The sequence below is a fragment of the Sturnira hondurensis genome, unplaced genomic scaffold, assembly GCF_014824575.4.
Source record: "Sturnira hondurensis isolate 20B ecotype Veracruz unplaced genomic scaffold, ASM1482457v3 Scaffold0022136, whole genome shotgun sequence".
NCBI classification, from domain to species: Eukaryota; Metazoa; Chordata; class Mammalia; order Chiroptera; family Phyllostomidae; genus Sturnira; species Sturnira hondurensis.
Genome location: NW_028094767.1, coordinates 9989361 through 10011553, shown reverse-complemented (window position 1 = coordinate 10011553; position 22193 = coordinate 9989361). Strand labels below are relative to the sequence as shown.

At 36.1% G+C, this 22193-nt stretch overlaps 1 protein-coding gene across 1 annotated transcript in view; it reads right to left on the bottom strand.

Moving 5' to 3' along the window:
• LOC118978743 (protein eyes shut homolog) overlaps positions 1 to 22193 on the bottom strand; it is a 753210-nt gene that overhangs the window by 418589 nt on the left and 312428 nt on the right. Inside the window, exon 7 of the mRNA XM_037034365.1 lies at positions 4324 to 4556. Coding sequence (XP_036890260.1) covers positions 4324 to 4556 — 233 coding nt within the window. The remainder of the gene's footprint in view (positions 1 to 4323; positions 4557 to 22193) is intronic.

Below are 22193 nucleotides of genomic sequence, written 5' to 3'. Positions count from 1 at the left end.
GTACATGAACAACTCTGTGCCTCAGATTTCTCATTTGTAAAAGGGGATAATTTAGAGTGCTTACTTCAGCTGGGCTTTTCTATGGGTTAACTGAAATAAGATTCATGAAACACTCAGTGCAGTGTCTGGTAAATCAGACCTCTTCACAGTGATATTATGCAAATTTCATTCCTGAAGCACAAGTTCATATCATTTCAATGTTAAATGTACTCAACAGGGACTCAGGTAAGAAATAATTTTCATAGCAATCTATCAGTAAATTCTAACTAATTTAATACTGAGAATATAGAAAGAGAGAGGGAAGGAGGGAGGGAGAGAGGGAGGGGAGAGAGACAGAGAGAGACAGAGATCAAGAGAGAAACTTTGGTTGATTTAGGGACTGTTTACCCACTGCAAGATTTTTTTTTCACTGCGAGATTTTTACTAGGTAGTTGAAACATGTTGGAACTGGCATACAATACTGTTTATTGAAATCTACTCTTAGAAATTGTGGCATCTGACTGACCTGGATAATGCTATAAAAAGTCTCATTATGGTGACTGATTCCCGAATCATGGCCTTAGGCAGTAGTCATTATCTGTCAGTCTGGATTCTAAGGTGCATACCAGTATGAATTATATTTAGAGCATCAGATTGAAAATACAAATCAGTTATCAGCTTTCTTTATAACTGAAAGAAGAAAGGCAGTTAATTCCAATTTAGGAAATAAATGGTTAAAAGTAAATACTCAAGATTTTTACATTTAGAAATAATATTTTCAATTCTAAACATGTACATTACACCATATTCTAAATATTATATTGAAATATTTCCACCCAGAGGAGGCAAGAACAACAAGGTTACAGGCAATACTATCATGGCTGATAATCAATGAGTCTTACTACATGCATTTAATTTAGTGCATTATACATCTTAGGTGTCACTTGACAAAGTTTCTTTAAGAAAAACAAAATTTCTAATCAACAAAACAAACAAGCAAGCAAAATACAACCAGAAACATTGAAATGAAGAACAAACTGACAATAACCAGAGGGGAGGTAGGAGAGTGATAATAGGGGAGAAAAGGGGAAGGGTTTGCAGGAACAAGTATAAAAGACACATGGACAAAAACTAGGGTGGGTGGAAAAGGGGGGGAGGGCTGGGTGGGTGGGCTGGGATGGTAGTAAAAGACAGAAAACTATACTTGAATGACAATTAAAATAAAAAAATAAAAATGAAATAAAAATAAAAACATTGTATATTCAACAGGAAAAAATTAAAAATATAAGAGANAATAACCAGAGGGGAGGTAGGAGAGTGATAATAGGGGAGAAAAGGGGAAGGGTTTGCAGGAACAAGTATAAAAGACACATGGACAAAAACTAGGGTGGGTGGAAATGGGGGGAGGGCTGGGTGGGTGGGCTGGGATGGTAGTAAAAGACAGAAAACTATACTTGAATGACAATTAAAATAAAAAAAATAAAAATGAAATAAAAATAAAAACATTGTATATTCAACAGGAAAAAATTAAAAATATAAGAGAGAGAAAATGAATAATGATGTTGAAAAAAATAAAATAATTCCAACAATGAATATAGAGCAGAGATTCTTTACCTGAGATAAGTTTTCTGTATTCTGTCATTCCAAACACCAAAGTAATTAAACTTCAGTCAATACTTGGATTTAACTACAAACAAACTTGAATTGCTTCTTTTCTGAAGGAAAGTATAGGTCACTGTCTGGTTATTAAAGTTACTGAGTAAAGAGTTAGGAGGGAAAACTGGGGATTTAATAGGAAAGATAAGAATTATGGCTCAAGGGTCATTTGTAGGACATAATCACAGTAACTAAGGACTCCTCCTTTAAAACATCATTTTCACCATTGTCAGTAAATTTGAATTAAAAATAACATTAAAATATCAAAATATATTTGAAGTGAGGTAAAAAGGATATTTTTCTAACACTCTACCTAGCAAGAAATCAAAGAAAAAAACCCTCAGAATTTAAAGTTTAAAAATTTTATTGTATTTTTTCCAATTACCATTTAGTTCTTTTACACTGCTTGCCCACCTGAGTCCATGTCCATGAGTCCTTTTTCCTTCTTGTTCCATCCCTCCACCCCCTACCCTTTCATGCTCCTTAGCTGTCATCCTGCTCTGTGTCTGTGAGTCTGTCCCCATTTTCCTTGTTAGTTCAGTTTGTTCATTAGATTCCACATATAAGGAAAATCATATGGTATTGGTCTTTCTCTGACTGGCTTATTTCACTTAGCATAATGTTCTCCAGGTGCATACATACTGTGGCAAAGGGTGAAATTTTCTTCTTCTTTACAGCTTAGTAGTATCCTGTTGTGTAAATGTCCCATAGTTGTATTATCTACTCATCTACTGATGGGCAAGGGCTGCTTCCATAGCTCGGCAATTGTGCAATGAACATAGAGGTGCTTATGTTCTTTTAAATTAGTGTTTTGGGTTCCTTCAGATATATTCCCAAAATAGACATGTAAAAAGATGCTCACCATCACTAATCATTAGAGAAATGCAAATTAAAACCACAATTAGACACCATCTCACCCCTGTCAGAATGGCTATCGTCAATAAATCAACAGACAAGTGCTGGTGAGGATGTGGAGAAAGGGGAGCCCTTTTGCTCTGTTGGTGGGAAAGCATACTGGTGCAGCCACTGTGGAAAGCAGTACGGAGATACCTCAAAAAATTAAAAATGGATCTGCCTTTTGACCTCTCAGAATTTTAAACGGGTAAACTGGATTTAAAAGACCTTTACAATCCAAATTTTGTCCATAGAACTCTCATAACAGAATGTAATGTAAATGTTCTCTGACAGTAGCAAAAGAAAAGCCTCATGATATTTACAGACATATAAAATACTAAAAAATTAAGCAATATTGATGGGTCTTCAAAAATATTTTACAGTTAAATAATAGACTTAAGGACACAATGTTTTACAACGGACATAAACACAATGGGTATTTTCATTTCTGCGCCTTATATTGTGTTTTCTTGCTTACTTGGCTGAACATCAAAACACCCACAGCAGTCACACGAGGTCATTTAGGAAGAGGAGTTGAATAACATATACATGTGCTTTTGAATAAGATTTTGGAGGCCCCATGTTCTGTACTAAAAAAGGAGTTATTTAATACCATCTTGAATAAGTAATGAAACTCTCTGCCATCTGAATCATTATCCAATAGCAATCCTCATTGCCACTTCCCCAATTTAAAGCCAGTGATTAATTTTACATAGGAAACAGTGACATTTTTCAGCTATTAGTATAGGGACATGCCGTCAGCTGCCTTATAACTTAATGTCTTTGTAATCTGCCCAGGGCGTTTCTGGCTGTAGGTGCCCAGCATGTCTTTAATTAACTGACAGACTCTTAGGAGACCACTAGACATTGAAAAAAGGAAACTTTTTCTTTTCATTCATAAATTGCTCCATTAGAGCTAAAATTTTGTTCTTAAGCATCAAAAAGTAATGTACTTTCTTGCACACCAAAATAATTTAAATATGGAAATCTACTTATGAGAGATAAAAACAGTAATTCAATTAACAATTAAGCAATAAAATAGTATTAATGAGAACCTAATTATTTCTATGGTGATAAAGGATGGATACATCCCACTTTTAGAAGAAATTATGTAAATAACGCTACATTTAAATTTTAATTCTTACTTGTGTGGCAATTGAAAATACATTTTGAATGGCAATCAAAATTTAATTTTAAAATCTACTTTAAAATCTTAGGTTTGCTGCAACATCATTCAATTGAAAATGTTCTATCAGAATTCATTTTTAAATAAAATTATACAGTTGTTTCTTGTTTGTATTAATACCCAACAATGTGTCTACAGCAGGTTTCAATTCTTTTCATCCCTCTAGAGTTTTTAAAAAGAAATATATGAGTCTGAGGAAATAAGTCAGTCAGAAAAAGCCAAGAATTATATTCCCCTCACATGTGAGATATAAAAAGGAAACGCCTGGACACAGACAGCAGTGTGGTGGTCACAGAGGGAAGGGGGCAGGTAAAAGGGGCAAATATATGCTGACGACAGATTATTTTACTTTGGGGGCCAGGCACACAATGCAATACACAGATCATGTATTATAGTAACATAGCCTTGAAACCTACATGACTCTGTTAACCAATGTGACACCAATAAATTTAATTAAAAAATAGAATGAGGACAAAAATATATAACCAGAGATAAAAATAATTTGGTGTGTTCTGTATGAGACTATGAGCCATTTTGTAACAAATAATCACGCACACACACACACACACACACACATGAAATATAGAGGAATAGTGAAGATTGATTACCTTGTTCACAGAAACGGCCAGTGAAATGCAGTGGACAGTCACAGTGGAATGAGAACACTCCCCCTGAGAGAAAGATGGGATGGCAAGTGCCTCCATTGTGGCACACGTCCCCCTGGCACACGGATGGCGCTGCAGGGCCAGGGCTGTGGGATGTCCACATGGGGCCCACTCCTTCTGTCCCGCCAGAAGGGGTGACAAAGGAGGAGGCTGCAGGCAGAGCAGAATCCTGGGGTCTAGATTATAAACAGGTCAGAAAACACAATGTAAGTAAAAGTCCCTGACATGTAAATAGAAATAACAGAAATGTGGTTTAAAATAAGAGGAGAAAATAAAACAAAACAGTCATCTAAGGTTTAACAGAGGGCAGATACAATCACCATGATTGTTTTATAATTGTGGGGTTTATAAATGTTAAAAAATGTCTGAGGCACGGTATGTGACCCTGGGTGAATCATGTTGCTGTAGTCAATTTACGTGGTTCTGAGAAGCCAAGTTAATTTCTTAAAAGTAGTAAGAAACCTAAATATGTTAGGCTCCAGAAGCTTAAGAGTCAGTTTCATGTAAAGAAATTAAAATTTTGGTTAAACGTAGTTCTACTTTGTCTAATCTAAACTTGATGAGCATCGGATCAAGAAGTCAGTCCACACCATATGATCTCACCTTTAACTGGAACCTAATCAACAAAACAAGCAAGCAAGCCAAATAGAACCAGAGACACTGAAACTAAGAACAATCTGACAGTAACCAAAGGGGAGGTGGGAGGGAAGGGTTTACAAGAACAACTATAATGGGGGGAAGTGGGGGAAGGATTTACAAGAACAACTATAAAGGACACATGGACAAAACCAAGGCTGGGTGGAAACAAGGGAGGGAGGTGGGGATATCTGGGATGGGGGAGGTGAGGGTTAAATGCAGACAACTGTTATTGAACAACAATAAAATAATTTTTAAAAAAGAAGTCAGTCTACGTTATATTTTTGTGGTAAAACTGCTTGAACTTGAATTATTTCTAGGTTGATGGCTAGAAATATGTATTCCTCAAAGCGACTTGCATTCATTTGTACGTGGTATCCAAAAAGTATTTTAGAAATGCCTACAAATGATTCCTTTATGTTTTTCACAAATTATACTCCCAGTCTAATTTTTCTTCCCTAATAAATAATGACCAAAAAAAAATTCCCTTTGAATTAAATTAAAATTCCTTAGTTTTACATTCAAAGCCGCTTGACAATCGAATTCCTCTCTGTTACTTTCCAGCCTATTTTATGGTGATTCCTCATAAGTACCCTAACTTTTCTCTAACCACATGGGATTACTATTAAAAGACCCTGAGCTTATCAAATTTATGAATTTGTCCACGCCACTTTCTATGCATCATTGCTCCTCTTTTCCCCTAAAGTGCCAAGTCAAGAACTATATCATTTCCTTCACATAAACTTCTTGGTTGCTCCTGGCCCACCAAGATGAAATTGCTATTTCCGTCATCTCTAAAATTCCACAAGCTGGCACTGTAACACGGATGGAATGTTTCCCAGCTGCTTGTAGTACAGTCACTACTTTACGCACTGATGCTGCTGCCCGGCTGGACTCCGGCCGTTGCTCTCCTCCCGCCCTCCACACACAGACGCCTCATTTCGGCAGAATTCCTTGTTCAGAGTGAACACTTTGTAACATTTGTTACGTTAACGTCTTCAGAGTACCCCTGAGTGCTACACACCGTTTGGGAAGCAGTGCTTTCGCAATTTCCATTTAATGTAATCAGGAAGAGAACTACCTTGTTAATGTGAAAAACCTTCGTGCAATACATCTAATCAAAAGTTAACTGAGCGTATTTTTATTTTGTATGTTGTCTGTTATGTATCAATTTGATAGGATTTCGAATCTACTTTCTAGACAAGAAAGTGAAATTGCTTTTAAGGGTGAAGTTGTTTTGACCTAAGAATGAAGCTGCTTTCGAGTAAAGTTTTTTTGGTGGAAGGGTAAAATGAACTGTGTCAGGAAGTTATCATCTCATCTGTTGTCACTGATAAGCACTCAGTAGCTCAGCTGCTGAGGGGCATCAGTGGGGGCTTACTGAATAAAATACGTGGAGAAACGACTATGGCAAGAGTACATTTAGACTACAAGTGCCTAGAGTCTGTGAAACTACTCCAGGTGTTTGTCCTGGGGAGGGCCACCCTTTGCTGATCTGAATAGCTCTGTGAAGACCTGTCAGGCTTTAGTTCCCACTGAGGTAAATAAAAGTGACTGTTTTACTGGCAGTCGTGAAAACCATGCAGTGGCCCTGCAAAGAACATCTTGCCTGTCAACACTATTGCTGTTATTCTAGTGCTCTAGCAACGAGGGACTTTTCCTTTTGCATGGGCATGTGGACATTAGGTCTTGGTTGGCCAGGCCATGCCTCCCGAGTACCAACTTGTACAAAGATATACCTAAACTAAATATGAACTCTATTCTTTTAATCTCTCCTTGCCTGGAACAATAGTATGGTTAATCTATTGCTGCTTCGGAGTACAGGCACAGCTCACAGATGTTGTGGGTTCAGTTTCGGACCATTACAATACACTGAGTATCATGATAAAGTGAGTCATCATATTTTGGCTGGTGAGGGGGTTTTGCCTTCAATTTATAAAAAAACTCAACATCTGTGAAGTACAATAAAGTGAATAAAATGAGGTTTGCCAGTATGTTATTTCATTTGGTTTCTTAGGAGGCATTATCCGGTATGCTACTGGCTTGTGAAATCATTATAATTCCTGCACTGAACCTGTGTTAAATAAAATATTGGGAAAAACAAACTCAGTGTGAGAGCATAATTTTGTCCCCCAAAACAAAACGTTGTCAACAAGATGAAATCTTGGCAAAAATGTCAGTTCAAAGACATTTTCCGACTGACTTTAGTGAGTTATTTTTGTGTTTACTATGTATATGTATGTCAATTCATTGAAATAAAAAAACTGAAGAAAATAAAATAGATTTTATAAAACACACTTTTATATTTATAAATATAGCATTAATGTGCTAGTCCTTCTTTTTGCTTACAATCCCTTTACAACATGAAATTCTTCTTTATGGTGTCGATCGGAGGTAATAACCATATTTTCATTTTTATAATTATTTCAGTCTGACTTAATTCTCTTCTCTCTGGACTGCAGTTTCCACGAAAAACAGATGGATCACCTCTGCTCTTTTCTTCAGCTTATCCCTGTCAATGCTTGACCTCGAGAAGGCTCTCCAAGAAATATTTTATAAATAAATTTGAATCATTTTTGTAAACATGTGATACGCCATGCTCCTAACAAGAAAAATAACAAGTAAAAATAATTGGTTCCATTTGGGGTCAATTTTATAACTCTGCTATATAGCTCTTTGGTTTGTAAATAATACAAATTCTAACACTTTCGATACAATCTTACAATCAACTATCTCTGATTTCCTTCTGTTAGATTAGCAGAGTTCTCCCCATTCGTACTCATAAGTTTGTCATCGAAGGTAACTTCTGTCGAGTTAAATGGCAATGCTAATTTGAATTACATGGGACTTATTACAGTATTCCATATCCTAATTTAATTTTCAGTTTTAGTGTTTCTGGATGATTTTATCATTTCATGTAACTCTTGCCATGGACTTCATCATAAATGCAGTCAATCATGTTTTCCTCAGAAATAAATTAGGCTGAAGTAAATGTCACTACTTCTTCCTCCTACTGTAGCTGCTCAGGGAGCCTGTGTCTCACCTGAAAGAAAAAGTAGAATGTTGCACATTTTAGTTGCCAGTGGATTACACAAAAATAATTACTATTAATTGAGCCATCAGCTAAGAAATTGAGATCATTAATCAATTTTTGAAAACTTCCTATATTTTTAGGATCAAATTTTATATCCGATATATTATTATTTATATAGTCCTTGAGTTCTAATTTTTTACTTTCATATTTATAAATTATGCCATCAGTTTACCAACTTTAGAATTTAGAATTAAATACAACTGATTCAATTTATTATATACTTTAAAAACAAAAAAATGGTTGTTAAAATTTTAACTTATTTTACATAAAAAATTTAAAATAGGTGAATGGGGATGTTTATTAACTGCAACCAGATGATGGTCATATTAATGTCATTGGCAATGTAAAAGGAGCATCAAAGCTGTAATGCCTTTGAATTCTGAAATCATGAATGAATGAATGTTTAGAAACAAAGCAAGACTCACAGTTTAATAAAATTGTTTTTTTAAATAAACAATATTACAAAAACCATATCTTGCTTTTCTAATATAAATGCTTGAATTGCTATCAATCCAAAACAATGTGTGAACAATCTGCTTGATTGCCTCTTGGGTAACTTTTGATAAGAATACAGTGATGAACTAGTCACTGTTATAACAAGTAATAGGCTCTCAAGAACTCTTTCCGAGCGAATTAATGATTGAATAAAATATGCCAATTTTTTCAAAATCAAGCCTGATGTTTAGAGATAGATATTTTATTTTTTTAAGATTTCATTTATTTATCTTTAGAGGGGGAAGGGACAGAGAGAGGGAGAGAAACATCAATGTACAGTTGCCTCTTGTGCATTCCCTGCTGGGAACTGGCCTGCAACCCTGGCATGTGCCCTGACTGGGAATTGAACCACCACCCTTTGGTTCACAAGCCCATGCTCAATCCAGCCAGGACGAGATAGATATTTTAAAATAACAATAATTTCTAATCATCTTTGGGGAGCTCTAGGTGGAACAAGAAAGGCAGACACTCCACTCATTGTCTCATTCCTGCCACTCAGGCTCTTTAGGGGGCTCTATAGAATCCCTGGGTAGCAGGCAGTAAGCAGTTCCCATTGCTTCAGCCCCAGGGATTTTGCTATTGCCAGCCGACCTCTGTCTGGCCCCAGTGTCTTTGAAGGAGGAACTGGCTCACTTGCAAGTGTGAGTGCTGGAAGCCCTGCTTCAGAGCAGAGGGTGACCTTCAGAATTATGATGAAGTATTAAAAAGAAACAAATTGAGCAAGAGGAATCTTGAATTTGTGGCTATGAAAGTGAGGAGGGAAGCAAAGTTTCCAAAACCATTGCTATTAGATTTTAAAAGCACATAAATAAATGTATTGTAATCTAGGCAACAAAAGACACATACTTGATATACAAATAATATATAAATGCCCTTTTTTATAAAAATGAGAATAATAGTACAAATACACATACTCTATTTCACTTCATATCTTTGCCTACTAAAATATGCTATTCTACTATTTTTTTCACATAAAAATAATTCTTAGCAGGCTGCCCTATAAGTAAGTGCGTAGTCTTCATTTTCCTTTTAAAAGTTGCATAATGTTATATGGTTTGATATACATCACTGATTCTACCAGTTTGGAATTAATATATTTAAGCAGTTTCAGTTTTCTTCCTATTATCTGGATCATAAATTCATTTAAATAGTTATATGGAGATATAATTCACTGACATAAAGGGCACCTATTTAAAGTACAGGAATCAATAACTTTTAGTAGATCCAGAGTGTACAACCATCACCACAATCTAATTTTATATGTCATCCCAAAAAGAAAACTGCATTCATTAGCAGTTACTCCATACCTCCCATCTTCAGCCTACTTTCTATTTTGACAGATTTGTCAATTTAGGACATTTCATATTTAAGGTATCAGATAATATGTGGTCTTTTGTGACTTAGCATAATGTTTTCAAGGTTCATCCATGCTTTTGCATGTAAAAGAGCTTTTCACACCTTTATTATTGATATGTATATGACACATTTTATATATCTATTCATTAGTGCATGGTCAGTTTGAGCTGTTTTTACATTTGTCTATAATAAACAATGCTATGATAAACATTCATATTCAAGTTTTTGTATGGATGTAAAGTTTTTAATTCTTTTGGGTATATACCTAGAAAATAATCGCTAGATCATACACCCCATGTTTAACATTTTAAAAAAGATTTTATTTATTTGTTTTTAGAGAAAGGGATAGGGAAAGAGAGAGGGAGAGAAACATCAATGTGTGGTTGCCTCTGACAAGCCCTTAACTTGGGGTATAGCCTGCAACCCAGGCATGTGCCTGACTGGGAATCAAACTGGTAACCCTTTGGTTCGTAGGCCAGTGCTCAATCCAATAAGCCACAACAGCCAGGGCCCTATGTTTAGCATTTTGAGCAACAGCCAAACTGTTTTCCAAGAGGCTACACCATTTTAGATTTCTACCGGCAAAATATGAGAGTTCCAATTTCACCCCATCATTCTCTACTAGATCTAAAATTTGTTTGATAAGTTTTTTAAAATGTACTCTGATATGACAGCTGTCACTATACAAACCAACATAATTGTTTTGAATGAAGTTAAAGACAACTAAGTGCCACTAGAGCCATCTGATGGAAAAAAACTGAATGAACTTTTTTGGCCAACAAAATAATTCACTATTACCATAACAGTGTGATTTTAAATAGATCTTGTTTCCACATTTTCCAAGTTTTTGTCACGGAAGAAATACATTTCCATTCTCACAATCTTCTATTCTTTAGCTATTATATATGAATAGGTAGGGCTCCTTAAACCACAAGCATTCTCACATAATTGATGTTCGCAGCCTCACTGTGTGTTAGGTAGGACAAGCCCCCCAGGGAATTCCAATCCATTTTTCTCAGTATAAAGAAAGATATTTTTGAAACGTGGTACTCCCTTCAGGAGAGATTCTGATTCTTCCTCCTCATGCTAGCCAGCCGGGGAGCTATTCTTGATCACAGAACATGCAGGATCTTTCCATCTTTCAGTCAGAGCGAAAAGCTGGATGAGAATTAGATTATTGCTTTCTGTCTCTAAGCCAAATCGGGAACTACCAGAAACCCTGGATTTCTTTGCTCTTCTTGGCTTCCATGTCTCAAATTCCAGTTTTCCTTTTTCCTTAAAGTAAGAAAATGGCTTCTCTACCTTATGTCAGTTCCATGTTCACATTTCCTTGTTCATATCTCTGACTTTGGTTCTTGATTTATTCCTAACTCATCCCTCCCCCAGCTCTTGTGTGCATTTATCTTAACATATCCCTTTTTTTCTTTATGACACAGTTTCAAAGCTATCATCACCAAATTTCTTTTGGGCTTCACTTGGACATAATTAGTAGCATTGATATTATATATAGAACTAACTAAAGAAATAATACCAAATAACTCATCTCATAGAAGTGCATAAAGTGAGAGTCCTTATTCATACCTTCCTCCAAACCTAATACCACTCCGTTTCCTACAGGCCATTATTCCATGTTCCTTTTTGTCAAATAAATATGCCAGATTTGTATTTCAATGTGTATGTCATAAAAGCCTGTACAAAATTAAACTTCCCAAATAGTTTCTGATTACCAAATTCCTCAGTCTCTCACCAAAATACAACATCATCTTCATTTAAGTGGTTCTATGTCTGATGAATGAAAATTATGAGAATTGATAATCTCACTGGTGTTTCTTCTATTATAAATTTTATCATATCATTTGTCATTTACATTTTATCTAATTTATTTCTTTATTTTTAATTTAATCTTTATTGTATTTTTAATCATTCGAATATATACATTCCTCACTTTGGGGGCTGTTTTTATATATCAATTTACAGGAAATAAGTTTATGTGATGGATATTGATATATTTTATTTCTTTTCAAATAAGATTTCTTGGGCTTTCTGAGCATTTTGTAATGTACTCACTCATGTTTTTCCTGTTGAAAATTAAGGCCAATTATCCTTGTTTTGTAGGAAACTTGGTTTTTTTCCTAGATAATTTTAATAAGCTTCCTTTTCCTTTGTTGGTCAGCAGTTTATTTACTGTGATATGTTAAAAGTTTAGAATCATTTTTATTCATCTAGCTTAGGATTTTTTTCCTGGTAAGTATTCCATTTAAAAGATTTATGGTTCTCATCTATTCTGGAAAAGTCACAGCCCTTGTCAGGTGGCTCAGTTGGTTGGAGCACTGTCCCACACACTTCAAGGTTGTGAGTTCTGTCCCTGGTCAGAGCACACACCTAGGCTGCAGTTTTGATCCCTGGTCAAATGGATCAGGTGCTTATGGGAGGCAATGGATCAATGTATTTCTCTCACATCAATGTCTCTCTCTACCTCTCTCCAAAAATCAGTAAACATATCCTCAGGTGAGGATTATAAAAATATTTAAGAAAAGAGTTCTTTCTTACATTCACTCTGTATTCTTATGTTAAAACATATATGACATGAAACAAGTTCTCATTTTATTCTCCATATTCTTAGTTCCCTTTGCATTATGTCTGTCTCTTGATTCATAGTAATTACAAGAAATACGACCTTGTTGCTTAATTCTCCTTATAACTCTGATTGCTGTTTAACTTGTCCATTTGCAGAAATTTAAATGTTACGTTTTTACTTTTTTTAAGTTATATTTGCTTATGTTTCAAAGCACTCTACTAAGTTTTCGTGATATTTTTTCTTACATATAGTTCAAATTCCTTCTTTTATTTCTTAAAATTATAAGCATAAGTTCTTATTTTTATGTGGCCATAACAAGATCTGATCTTTGCAGATCCAAGTCGTACTTCTTTTTTGTGGACTCCTCTCTCATGGGGTTTTTAACCTCCCTTAGTTGATTTGACATTTTTTACCACAAGCTTTACATGATAAAGGTGTCCAAGAAAACCTTGGGAACCGTGTCTGTGAGGACACTGTGAGGCCAAGTGTAAGGTGTCCCCACAAGGAGAACAGGTGCTTGCTTTGTCCATCTCATGAGGCAATTTCAGCCTTCAAACACTATAATGAAATTTTTCTTTAAGCTTTTAAATAAGTAAGAATGGGCACATTTATATTATAGTTTCTGGTACCAAGTCATTGTTCAATAAGTATTCTGAATAAATAAATGACATACATAAGGGTTTGGGCCACAAACCTCTGTACTGGGCAAGCTTGTGGTGATGGTAATACATGTCACTGGGAAGATTTTTACCTCCTATAAAGTGAGCCATAGTCAAAAAACTTCCTAGAAGATCATTTTTCTTTTCCATCTTTTCTTTACTTTGTTCTTCCATTTTTTTATTTGGCTATAAGAATTTTTCTCATTATTTTGGCATTTTATTAGTATATTTAGAAATTTTTCTCTAGCATGTATTTATGTCTGTCTTAGAGCTGGAATGTTTTTTTTAGCTGCCACCCTATTCAAAATAAAAGTCACCATAATTTTTCTTCAATCTTCCAGGGATTTCTCAAAATGCATGTTTGATAAAGAAGTCTTTTATTGTTTTTCAACACTGATATATATGAATTTATCATGTAAATGTGCACATGTGTGTGTATGCATGTGGCATGTGTGCATATTTATGTTTTTGTGTTTTCCATAATTCTAGATAGGAGTAGACTTAGATATGTGTTTATAATTTGCAATCTTCAGAATATACTAATATTATTTTGTATATCTGTACCACAGAACACTTAATTGTTCTTGTTTTTATGATTATCTTACTTTTTAGGACCTAAAGCCTTAAAGCAACTGTATTTATTTACTTATTTAAATCCTTACTTATTTAAATACTTACTATATGAAGTTCACAGTACTTCATATAGTTCTGACAATAGTCATTGCTGAAGTTGTGTTTTTTAATTCTATAAATTTTCAAATCCATAGATATAGTCTGAGACACAACATAAAAATAAGAAAATCATTTTTTAAATATAAAATGTAATGGATTGTTATGGGAACAATTCTATACCACAAACTCTTACAGAAAGCTACAAGTTCACATTTCAATGCTACTGCTACATAGATTTATTTTAGAGCAAATCAAATTTAATATGACATATTTATAAAAACAGTATTTTTGTCTAAGAGCATATTTTCACTTAATGGCTATATTTAGATTTAGAAGTCAATGAAGTTTGAATCCTTTTCTGCTATGGAGACTAAGAAATTTACAAATATGCACATTTTTAGTAAGTGACTGATGTCATATGGGAACATTAATTCTATTAGTTAAATTCAATTTATTCCATCTATTATGGAGAGATACTACTCTAGAATATTTCTAAATTAAAATAAAACTTATAGGAAAAAAGAATATTATAAAATACCAGTCAGTATCAAAAATGTGTGTTTACTTCTTAACTGGAAAGTGCATACAAATTAGAGAAAAACCAGGCAATCACCAAGGTGTCATGATTAGTCATTGCTTAACTGCAGCTGTAAGAATATGCATGCTGACAAAAACAAATGCAAATTTGTCTGCTAGTCTTACCAGGGGAGAAAAACTCTCACTTTTGAAGGCACCCCAGAATAGTTATGTCACACAAAAAACTGTTTTATGGAATCTAGATCTATACATTCCCAGACTAAATTTGAAAATAAAGGTGGGTAAAAAGAGAAGGCATGTCAATTAACTTAGAATAGACAGAAAACTATACTTGAAAAATAATTAAGTAAATTAAAAAAGGCAAAAACCCCCAATTCACTTCATTTTATTTATTTACTTATTTAATTTACTAATTCAGTCATTCATTCTAAAATAACTTGTGGAGTCCGCTGTATGCACCAGAAACCCACTAATCTAGCCCATGCGGTGATCAGCGGAACCTAGGCCTTTCTTTCAATAAGCTTTCAGTGTTGTGAAGTTAAGGGGAAAAAAAGGCAATTGCAAAACTGCAAAATGCATCAAGTGCTAACTGTAAACCTAACACCTCTCTAAATGTTTCAAAGGTGCCAAAATAATTTAATTCTCACAAGAATATAAAAACATGACTATTTTTATTTTCCTAGATTTACAGACAAGAAAACAGAGATACACACTTCATAAGCTTCCTCAAGGTCACAAGGCAAATATATTGATGGAAGTGGATTTCAACCCATATTGCAGGAATCTTGACTAAAACTTATCAACATTTTTACACTCCTGGCAGGGGAAAAATAGGATATGCCTTTAGAAGAAGAGAGGACAAAAAAGTCTGTGGTGTCCAGGAGGGCACTCAGGAGGTTGTCAGTGGATGTTGCATGTTTAAAGATAATACATATGCAAGGAAGACTGCCAGTGGCCTGGCAGGGAGGAGGCTACTGTGTGTGTGTGTGTGTGTGTGTGTGTGTGCGCCAATAGCTGAGTCTTGGGATACAGGTAGGCACTGGCTAATGGGAAGACTTGTTGGACACATTTTAAGGTGATGTGAAGTCATTGAAGACTTAAGCGGGAAATTAATAACTCATGTCTGTTTTTAAATCCCATTCTCATTTTAATGTGGAGAACGGTTTGTAAAAGGAGTAGTTGAAAGTAGTCAAAGTATCATAGAAGTAAAAAAAAAACCCAACAGATTGGGACTTTGGAAGTAAGAAAATATTGAGAAAGTAGAGAAGTGAAGAGATTTGGAAGAAATCTGGTATTGAGAGTTTAGCAAAACTACTCTGTAATATTACTAGCTCAGCATGCATTTTGTGTGATTGAATGGCCTACAGGCCCTTGTGCTGACTGATGCTGGCCCCTGCCATCAGCACGTGCTCTGGAGAGCCGTCCACAGAGCCACAAGTAAATGTTTTAAGTTCTTGATATGACTCCCCAGCTGCCTTTGTGGTAAGCAGTCTCCCCTACTGCTCAGTGCCTTTCCCTTGCATGCCCCTTAGAGAAGAATCTCCAGGAAGTTTACCAAAACTCCACTCCTTTAGGTCTGAGTCAACCAATTTCACCTTAGCCCAGGGACCCGAAGCACTCCTCACAGATACTCTAACACAAGTGTGTGTCCCAGATCATGCCTCTCTCTCAGCCTGCACCTGCCTTGACACCCCCCCCCGCCCGCATAGCCACTCAAGGCTTCTCTTGTACCTCTTACAGGACCTGTGAGTAATAAAGTTTTCTATTTCAATTTCATTGTAAAACTACATACTTTCATTGTGGTCTTTTGTTAATCATGGTTCATCTTCCAACATCTGGGTCTCTACTTAAGAAATACTATTTTAACATTTAGTTTTTCAACATTTAGTTTCCAAAAGGACTTTTTAATTAATTTCATGTACAGTGTATGTATCAGTCAGGGGCTGATGCATACATTATACATGTATACATGTATACATTCAGAGGAAACAGAAGCACATTCAGAAGGGGTAACTGAAGTGAATTTAATGAAGAGATTATTTCAAGTTGAGAAAGTTTAAGAGAATTAACAAGAGAAGGAACAGAATCTGTTACTAGCATTGGACCTGGATGACAAAGCAAATTAAATAGTTTCTGCACTGTGGGCAAGGATGTAGGTACAAAAGAAAGACCATCCGTAGTCTTGGGGAGAGGAATGTCACCACCACAACCTTACATTCAGCTGAGAAAGAATGGAGAAAAAGTCAACTTGAGCTCTTCTTCTTTCTATACTTTCAGTGCCATGCCATTCCATTGGACAAACAATGCTGGTGATCAGACGGCAAGAAGGAACTGAGCTGCAACGGCTCATAGAAGTCAGCCTCCCAAGACACCAAGCAGGGTGGAAAAAGGTGGGGAGCAGGTCTGGATGTGAAGCAGAAAATATCTAGCCAGGGAGAAAGGGAGAAAAGCACAGGTGAACCTCCATTTTGGGGTTTGGGTAACTGAGTGAACAATACCATTTAGTGACAAGAAAGATACAAATGTCATTCATGTTGGGCAAAGTTCTTTTAAGCTTGGTCTATCTGGATGATAGCTTCAAAATTCCTAGTAATAACTATTCCTCTTTTACTGAACCTAATTATTATTTTTTTGACTTAAAAATATTTGGCAATTTGGGAGAGAAGAAACTTCAGTGCAGGAACTTATATTACCACCTTGCATGAGAAATCAGTAAAAATATATCTTTTACATATAAACATTGATCTATCTCATTTCATTCTTGTTCAATTGGGTCATGAAATCACAACCCACTATATCATCATTCATTCGAGGGCAGCTAAAAGAACTTCAGGCAATGTGGCCAAGGAACTATAATCATTTCTCTAAAGAGAAAATGGTACAGTTATTACAAATGCCTGTTGCATCAGGGAAATGACACAAGACATTTATTTTAACATATTAGGCCTAATACAATAGAGTCACAGATAGCTAAAGCAATGATGGAAAAGATGTTCATTTCAAATTTCAAAAGGTTAAAAAATATTAATTGCAATAGTTTTACTTTCACAAAAGATAGCTTACATTGGTTTTTGACTACTGTGAAGAACGTGATAAATTAGTGTTTGAAATCTTAGAAAAAAGTGCACGCAAAAAACTAAATTAAAATCCCATGGTTTTAAGTGTAAAAGCATTACTTATAATTCTATTATATTACAAAGAAAAAGCTTATGCACTCAATGCCCAAATCTATTTCCATGTACGTTCTAAGAGAACACCCAAAAGGAGCTAAAGCTTTCCTTAATTTTAGAAATGTTTGGCATACTAGTCTCCCTTAATACAAACCTTGGAACAAAAAAGAAGGCTATTTTTGCAGATTAATCTTTTTAAAAAACACTAGGTGACTTAAGAAAATTAGATCAAAAGATGCTGAAGCAAAGGATAGGTAGGCACAGATACTAAAGTACATTGTCTATCTCATCTTGTCCTGAAATACTCAATATTGTATTACTGAAGAAACGGATTTGGCTTTTCTGATACGAATATTTATCAATGACTTGTCTGTGTGAAGCTGGCCAATTGCTCGGCTTTAACCTGCAATATTCTTGAGACAGTAGAAATATTTTATGCACCGTCACTTCCTATGCATTCAAACATGATGCCTTAAAATAACCGTTATAGTCTTTCAGCTTATCTCAAGAAAGGGATATGGTTAATAATTGTATCAGTGGCTTAACTTCATAATCTCTATGCACTCTACCTTTATTCTCCATAGAACAACCAGGATTATTTATGGTAAGAATAAATGGACACCAGAGAATTATTGTATAGCAGTTGGCAATAACTAGTAATAAAATAAGGTTTCATCTGAATTCATGCAGGTGATCTTATTTTACTGAGTGTGTTAAAGTATTTTCAGAATGCCAGGAGGAATTCACTTTTAAGAAGAACAATGTGGCATCAATACTGAGGCACAATGAAAGAGAAATTATAAAGAACTGATTTCTTAAGTTGTTACTTCTCTTTTAGTCAAGAATGCAAGCATATAGGTAGTAAAACTCCATTTATTATTCTATTTATAAAACTGTTATTATAAGTACATTTGGCAGAAGTAGTAAAGTGTATTCATCAACTCCATTAATATTCATTGTGTGCCTACTTTGTGCCAGATAGTGAGTACACAAAGATTGTCTGCTCAGACATTAGGAACCTTTGGAGTAAAACTGATAGATAAATAAACTAAGTTAGGTTATGATTCAGAATGGAAGCCCTAGCCAGGCAGCTCAGTTGCTTAGAGCATTATCTCAGTTCACCAAGGTTGTGTGTTCGATCCCTGGTCAGGGCACATACAAGAATCAACCAATGAGTTGCAAGGATAAGTAGAACATCAAATCAATGCTTCTCTCTCTCTCTCTCTCTGTCTCTCTCCTTCTCTCTGTAAAATTAATGAAAACATATTTAAAAAGATTCTGAATGGAAAGGTGCTATGACAACACACAGGAGGGAGATATTAAGTCTGTATCAAGATTTAAGAAGACTTCACAGAGGAACCTATTAACCTAAATTGTGAAGAATAGAAAAGAGGTTCCCAGATGGCAAAGGTTATCTTAGGCTGAAGAAACAGCATGTTAAAAAGTGAAAAATATTTCCATGATTGGTAGAGTGGGAAAATTTTACATATTTTAGAAAATGACATTGGAAGCTGATATAAAATTGCAATGGGATTACAGCTTTTGAACATTGAGTCTCATATATACATTTTACCTATTTTATTGAAAAATCCCAATTTCTCTTTAGAGCTGGTCAGAGCCATACATGCAACCCCACAACCCCCTTTGGGGGTCCCACAGGTGCTGGCTCTCACATTTCCACCCCCAAACTTCATCATCTTTCCAGACAGCTCCCCAAGTCAGCCAAAACTCAAGTTAGAAATCTGAGCCTAATCCTTTTTACTCCTTTTTCTTGGGGCCAAACATCCTCTCTATCACCAGCATCTATTCAATTGCTGAATATACGTCAGTGCAGCCGGGTCTGCCTTTCACTACCAGCACTTCTTGCCTAAGTGACTGCAGAAACAATCCACCTGGCTTCCCTGCTTCTGGTCTTGATCCTATTTCTATTTAAAATTTTTTATTGTATTTTTCCACTTAACCTCCTGTCTATTTCTTTGCCACAATGCAGTGAGGGTGATCATTTTAAAACATGGAGCTCATCACATTACTCCCCTCCTTGGAACAGTCAGAGAATCCCTGGTGCTTTCAGTATCAAATTTAATCTGATTACCATGGCAAACTGGTTCTGCCTCCTGAGGAAGCTCATCTCTAGTCTCTCAGCGTTCAAATAATTTGTTCTCCTTTCCTTGATTGACTCCTATTTGTACTATAATTCTTAACTCAGAAGATGGTTCTTCTAGGAAGCTTTGCCTGACGCTCAAGTCTAATTCAGACACACATTCTATATATTTAATCCTGGTACTTGTATTAAAAGTCTTATCACCCTATACTACAATAGCTATTTATTTATATATTTCCCCTAGAATCCAAGCTGTACACTCTGGCATTTTATCTATTTCTTCCCTTTTTCATGTATTCCATGGGCCCACTCAGTGCCTTGAACAGCACTGATATTCAGTGTTTGTGAAATAGTTGAATACATGTATAGGGCCTTACTCGGAAAGTGCATTACTTACCACGTTGGGAAGCTTGAACATTATTCTCTATGTCAATGCTTTTAATTGTGCACCATTAAGTATTGGAATCCATAAGATAAACATGGGGTAGTTACTGGAAACATCAATATTCCTCAAAGTTTATTAATGTATCATTTAAATAGCATAATTAATATTTTCATAGTGGAAAGTAAAACGTAACATTTTAATGAAATTTTCTTTGCACTCTGACACTAGAGTAAGGCAGATACCCGTGTTTGTTTACTTTTTTTCTGCCTGTAATTGCATGTAGCAGAAATTCTTGTGAAGCACTGTTGTAGGTGTTCGTACGTTTTTTGTGAAGTGGATGATAAGCTCTGATTTAAATGTTAGCTGTTCGATAGTCACACTCTTTGTTGCTGTAAGTAATAAACAGCCACCACATTTTATACATCCGCTTTCTTGTGACGATAGCTCGAGAAGGCTTGCACTATTCACAGCACCACAGTTAGGGTGTCAGCTCACTGCTATGCCGCAGCCATCACCACAAATTATTGCCCAGTCTTAAGTATTTCCTTAGGATTTCTGACCACTCTAGTGAGCACTAGTGTTTGCTGTTTGTTCAGCTTTCATGTCATTAAGGAAGCATTGTGTCTGTACTGAATGATCCCTCACAATACACCACCTACCCTAGTGGGACCACTGTACCTGAGCCCTGAACCCCTGGGCTCTGGTTTCCTTCAAGCCTGACTGGAGGTACCACCGAGGCAACCTGTAGGTAAGTGCAAGGGAGTTATCGCCAAGGGGATGGACTTTACCCAGCAGGAGTCAGAGGCAGAGAGAGGCCAGAGGACATGAATTCATGTCCTTTCTCCTACGAAGACCTTTCTGATGACATGTCGTATATAAGCCTTCTTTAGGATGTCTCACGTGGCAGGACAATCACCTGTGATGGTCCCTTCAGTGATAGACCCCTTCCTATTAACCCTCACTCTTTTCTGCTTCACCCTCCTATCCCTTATTCTGAGGCTTGTATTCACCATCAACTTTTAGTTTGCATCCTGTTTTCTAGGCAATCTGGGGCAAGAAACCCAGGATTTAGAAACTGGTGACTGATCATGGTTCTGCGCAACCATCTGGCCTTTTCCATATCACTTTCTTTTGCATCTCTGTTCCCATGTTTTCAAAGGACTATCCCATTATTTTGAAAGATTTATGACATTTCACAGAGTATGTTTGTTTGGAAAATAGTGTGTGTTTGTTGTCTGTCTGTGTAGTTAAAAAGCAGTACAACCAAAGGGCGCACACTGTGTTCAGTCCATGTCACTCTACCAGGTGCTTCTGTTGGCTTTCCCAGGGCCTCTCCCAAGCCTGTCCCACTGAGGTCTATGTCCAGGAAACTAACCTGACTACATCAGCAGGACTCCTACACTCTGATTTTTGGCTTATTGGACCCAATGGGGAGTCCTAGCTGGAGAGGCAACAGAAGGAGAAGACTGAGGTTAGGATGTTTATTCCTGTGGATCCCTTCCTCAGATCACATCAAGCTGCATCCCTAGATAGGAGCCCCTGCTCCTCCATACCCTCCCTCTTCCCTTGTCCCTTTGTGCCCAGGGGTGGCAATAGCTGGCAAGCTCCTTCTCTAGGATTTGTGTGCTATCCTTTGTGGTTCTACTATACCGCTCCATATGTGTATTATTGCCACCTACTAAATAGATTCTGCTTGTTTTAATGTGCTGTGTATCTATTGTTGGGAACTGCCCTGCCTGGTTTCAGAAGCTGTAACCCCCTCACTGTAATTTTTTAAATTTTTTAACCCCCTCACTGTAAAATTTTTATAAATTATTATAAAAATTTTATACTATCTGACTTAATTTCCTCCTCTAATAAGTGTCTAGACTACTACCGTACTATGGTCTGAATGCTGTGTTCCTCCAAAATTCATAGGTCAAAATACTAACCCAAGGTGATGATATTAGGACCAGGGGCCTCTGGGATGTGATTAAGTCATGGGGGTAGAGTCTGAATAAATGGCATTAGCACTTTTATCAAAGAGGATCAGCAGAGCTCCTGAGCCCTTCCATCTGTGAGCACACAGTAAAAAGAGAGCCATCTATGAACCAGAAAGCCCTCACTAACCAGACACTGAATCTGCCTGTG